The 5,065-nt window shown below is 39.4% G+C and overlaps 2 protein-coding genes across 2 annotated transcripts; one reads left to right on the top strand and one right to left on the bottom strand.

The window, feature by feature from the left end:
- Window positions 1-500: 500 nt before the first annotated feature.
- Window positions 501-1,369, top strand: LOC113291152 (GTP-binding protein SAR1A-like). The gene is made up of 3 exons (XM_026540719.1): window positions 501-510; window positions 682-833; window positions 920-1,369. The coding sequence occupies exons 1-3, from the start codon at window positions 501-503 to the stop codon at window positions 1,340-1,342; spliced, it is 585 nt and encodes a 194-aa protein (XP_026396504.1). The 3' UTR covers window positions 1,343-1,369.
- A 2-nt stretch (window positions 1,370-1,371) lies between these two features.
- LOC113288484 (pentatricopeptide repeat-containing protein At3g49710-like) lies at window positions 1,372-4,408 on the bottom strand. Its single transcript, XM_026537533.1, has one exon. It carries the CDS (start codon window positions 3,590-3,592, stop codon window positions 1,436-1,438), a length of 2,157 nt encoding a protein of 718 aa, XP_026393318.1. The 5' UTR covers window positions 3,593-4,408; the 3' UTR covers window positions 1,372-1,435.
- Window positions 4,409-5,065: the final 657 nt, after the last annotated feature.

Raw genomic sequence — 5,065 nt, 5'->3', positions numbered from 1 at the left:
GTGGAGGAGAAAGAGGTGACCCGTCGTTACCATGCGTGACCGCTGGCTCCATCGGTTGAGAACGAAGATACCAGCGAAATCAGCACAAAGATCAAGAAAATAAGGTTGCAGCTGCCTCTGATAGTGGACCCTATGTTCAATCCCTATAAATAACCCTCTCCACTAAGAGAGAAGAGGTCGACCAGTTTAGAGTGAGTATAGGAGAAGATAATAAGAGAGATAAATAGGAAGAGTAGGTATGAATTCCATTTCCCATTTAGCTTCGTTATTCACACAAAGTCATTTGACTATCTTTGTAACTCTCAAACACACAGTAAAACATAAACCCCCGTGGATGTAGGTCTTAGTGCTGAACCACGTAAATCATCGTCTCATTTACAGTCTGTAATTTATCTTCTGCATTTATTATTACATTCTGTTATATTATGCCTCGTACTCACAAGAGCAACCGAATTATTCCCCAATGACTAGACAAGGACGAGCCCGAAGGCTCTGAGTCGATGAGTTATCGTATTTATATCATTTTATGTCTATTTTACTTCCACATGATGATTTTATATGCAATGCGAATATTGTTTGTGAACATGAAGATACCATGGTTATTTTTGTGTTCACAGGGTGAACTAGTTTCTCACTCTATATGTAAATAGTTGTCTATAAATATACTGAGTTTCTCTCTAGAGTCTCGCATTGAGCTTGTATTATACATGAAGATACCATGGTTCTTTGGAGTTCTTGCAACACTTGGGTCACGGAGAAAAGAAGCAAAAATCTTGTTCTTAGGACTTGACAATGCTGGCAAGACTACTTTACTTCATATGTTGAAAGATGAGACTTGATTTATTTATTTTTTCGTTCATCTTTTCTAGGCTTATTATGATTATACGTTTACTAATTTACAGAATCTGTGAATCTTTGTAGAGTGATTCAGCATCAACTTACACAATTTCCAACATGCGAGGAACCAAGTATTGGAAAGATCGATTTCAAAGTTTTTGACTTGGGTGGACATGAAGCCGCTCGCAGGGTTTGGAAAGATTATTACACCAAGGTAGATGCTGTTGTGTATCTGTTTGATGCATGCGAGGCGGAGAGGTTCGCCGAATCAAAAACGGAACTGGCAAATCTCCTAAAGGACGAGTCTCTAGCAACTGTCCCATTCCTTCATACCACAGGCAAAGGAAAGACTGATTTTAATGCCTCAGTTGTACGACCTATCGAGGTCTTCATGTGCAGTATTGTCCGCAAGATGGGTTATGGCGATGGCTTTAGATGGGTATCCCAATTCCTGATGGGGCATCAACTAGAAACAATCTATATTTTCTTCTCTTTTTATTTTTGATTATTATTGTTTTTCTACAATATGGATTATTTTTCAAGCACTTTTCATTATTTCCACAAGATACGCATGCTCCTGCAAATTGCTAGACCATTATCACCAATAATCTCCACAAGAACATTTACCTTCTTTGAAACAATGAAATCTGTAAGTATCTCTAACAGTGATCTCTCTGTTCGCAATGGCAGAGATGAACTTAATAGCATTGTGACAATCTCCGCAGATCCTAAGGTTCTTCCAGACTTTTAGGGGCTCTCCATCTGGAGTACTAATCAGCCCAAATGCCACGGCAAGTTTCTCACTGTGATGCCCTAACACCACTTCCTTCTCACCCTCCCTTGCACCATCATCTTTAACCAATGCCCATCTCACGTCAGGTACGTATCCGGCTAGTTTCATCTTCCCTGACATCTCTTCCAAGAATTTATGAATTTCTCTAATCTGTGTGTGTGAACTGTCTTCTGCAACAAATGTATGAAATACCCTATTCACCTCAATCCAACTACGTCCTGGACTTTTCTGCACCCTTTTATCTCTCATTTTTTTCCTTACTTCTGCATATTCCTCCCATTTGCCCACAGTTCCATATATGTTTGCAAGCATTATATATGGAGCAGCAATGTCGGGTTCAAGCTGAATAAGATGGTTTGCAGCTTTAACTCCAAGCTCTACATTCCCATGTGTTCTACATGCACCAAGCAATGCTGCCCAACCTATTGAGCCTGGATCGAACGGCATCGCATCAACCAGTTTTTCGGCTTCATTCAATTTCCCTGCTCTTCCGAGAAGATCAATCATGCACGAGTAATGTTGTGTCAGTGGTTCGATTCCGAACTTCTCTTTCATCAAATTGAAATAATGTTGACCTTCTTCTACTTTCCCAGTATGTGCACACGCAGATAACACAGATATGAAGGTAATACTCGTAGGTGCAACCTCCGCTTCGAGCATTCTTTGGAACAGAAGTAATGACTCGGTTCCTTGGCCATGCTGAGCATAGCCTGCAATTATCGAATTGAATGAGACGTTATTATGCTCCGACATCTCTTCAAACACTCGCCTAGCATCCTGAAGACTGGCACACTTTGAATACATTGCAATTAATGCATTGTTCACTGAGATTTTATTCTTTGGTATATCAGACTTGACTACCAAAGAGTGCATCTGTCTACCCAGAGAAGGAGATGATAAATCTGAACACGCACTGATTGCACAGACAAAGCTACAGTCATCTGGTAAGTAGCCTACACGTAGTACCTGTCGAAAACAATCCACAGCCTCTTCTGGGAACTCCTCACTTTGGGAATACCCCGAAATCATAGTATTCCACAGAACTAAATCAGGTCTCAGAATTTCTTTAAACACTTTTGTAGCATCCGAACCAAACCTACATTTCCAATACAGATCAATTAAACTACTCCCAACATGGGAATTCTGGTAAAAGCCAGTCTTAATCAACTGAGCATGAAATTGTACTCCGCCAGATAAATCTTTTACGCAAGTGAATGCCGTCAAAACACTAGCCAATGTGAACATATCCACAGGAAACCCTCTATGAACCATTTCTTGAAACAAACTCAAAGCTTTCGATCCCTCCCTATGTTGCCCGTAAGCCACAACCATTGAATTCCAAGAAACCACATCTTTAATAAAACCCATGTCATCAAAAATCCGCTTCGCCTCCATTAAAAACCCGTTTTTACCATAATAAGTAAGCAACGAATTACCCACTGAAACAAAAGAGTTCAAACCCGCTGTAATTCCAAAACAATGAATTTGCATAATCAAACCAACATCTTCACTACATGCTTTAATTGCCCCAGACAGTGTAAACCCATCCATATCAATACCCATCTCTCGCATTCTTCCCAACAAACCCAGAGCAGGTCTACCCTCCCCAGAGTCGGCATAGCCAGATATAAGAGTATTCCATGAAACAAGATCAGGCTGAGGAATCTCATCAAACAACTTATGTGCAATCTGCATTTGTGATTCTTTTGCATAAGCAGAAATAATAGCATTATAAGAGAACACATTTGGTTCTAGTATTGAATCAAATGAGTTATGAGCATCCCTAAGACGACCACATTTTGAGTAGAGAGTAATGAAATGATTAGATAAGTAAGTTGATTCAGGAACAACACCTGTTATGTAAAGTGCTTGTAGAGATCTTCCTATTAACAGATTTCTTTCTAAGATACATGTTCTTAGTAGGTTTCGAAACCATTGATGGTTCCATGGCATTTGATTCATTTCATAAAACAACTTCTCTCTAATCTTCAGTCCATGGGGTACCCGCCAATAAAAAGTAGTACCTCGTTCAGATGAAGTCAAGAACTGGAGGCCTGCCTCCTTAGTTAGACACCGGAATCCTGACCGTGGATATATATTTCACTGTTGCCGGCAAAGTTTTAGCTCTTTTCCTTTGGGAGGACCTGAGTCCCCATATAGAAGCAAAAATAGAAGAACACTGGAATGGGGGACCCATAATAATCTTTATCCATCTGAAAACATGGCCTGCTGGTGGTGGGTCCCACTCCCCCAATCAAAGATCAGGAGATTCAGAAGGCACGATTAAGAATGAAATTCAAATTTGAATCAAACAAAATCAACAAATCAGATTCAAATTATGATTTTCCATTTCAACAAATCAACAAGCAAGATCAATACAGAAACTGAACACACGCAAATTAAGCAGTAGTATAATATAGTAGTATTTTAATACAGTAGTTGAACTTTCAAAAAAAGAAAATGTATTAAGATCTACATCTTCTTCTTCTTCTTCAATTGTGATTCATCATCTGGCCATGAAATTCTTCAGAACCGCCATGAGCTGAAGCTTTTATGTCATCGCAGTGGAATATTTGCGAAACAAAAGACAGGTTGAAGCATGACATGTAGAAGCAGGAAGAAAGTACATGAGAATGATAGAAACACTACTGTATACATCATTCTGAACCCTGAACTCATCAAAACAGATTTTGGATGGAGGAAACAGAGGCAGCAGCTTCTTCAGTTTATTTGCTTCATAGTTAAGCTTTCTTTCTCTCTTCCTTTACATGGGGAATATAAAAAGGAGAGATTTGTTCATATTTTCAAATGCACGCGAATTCTCTAGATCGTTTACACGTGTACGGTAGGTGATGAGATTATCTATCAAAGCTAGGAAGTTTGACTTTTTGGGAAATGAATGCTGCCACGTGTGATACCATTGGTGGTTGGGAAGGTGACACCTGCTTACGATGAGTGGATGTAATTACGGGATGGATAAGATCTCACGTCTACGCTTTCTCTTCTCAACTGAGGTAGTATTGGGCTAGGCCTCCGTTCTATTCGGCTTAAATGAGGCCCTTTGGGGGCATGCATTAAGTGAAAACTACTCCCGCACCCATTTTCTCATCTTCCACCACTGTCAAACCCACACGTGTAAAAGTTTACACGCGCACCCAAAATCGGCGTATAAATTTTGCCGAAACCCAAAATTTTCAAAATTCAGTTTTCTTTTTATTTTATTTTCAAGTTTAACCTCACTTTATGTTTTGAGATTTTGTATTGAGATTTTGTTCTGAGAGATTGAGATAGAGCCGGAGCGAGAGCTGAAGTATTGAATTATCGAGAGTTGTGAAGGAGATGATTGAGAGATTCAATTTACTCAGCAAAGATAATCTGAAATTCAAGCTCAGGTTCGTTCGTTTTATCTTTGATTCTGATCTTGTTTAACTTTGA

This window comes from Papaver somniferum, chromosome 6 (assembly GCF_003573695.1).
Source record: "Papaver somniferum cultivar HN1 chromosome 6, ASM357369v1, whole genome shotgun sequence".
In the NCBI taxonomy this organism is placed as follows: Eukaryota; Viridiplantae; Streptophyta; class Magnoliopsida; order Ranunculales; family Papaveraceae; genus Papaver; species Papaver somniferum.
Note: the sequence above shows the minus strand (reverse complement) of the source record. Positions and strands in the feature narration are given on the sequence as shown.

Coding starts and splice junctions, on each gene's coding strand:
- LOC113291152 (XM_026540719.1), top strand. Junction 834..919: donor TTCATATGTTGAAAGATGAG/ACTTGATTTATT, acceptor GTGAATCTTTGT/AGAGTGATTCAGCATCAACT.
- LOC113288484 (XM_026537533.1), bottom strand. CDS start 3,592: ATGAATCAAATGCCATGGAACCATCAATGGTTTCGAAACCTACTAAGA.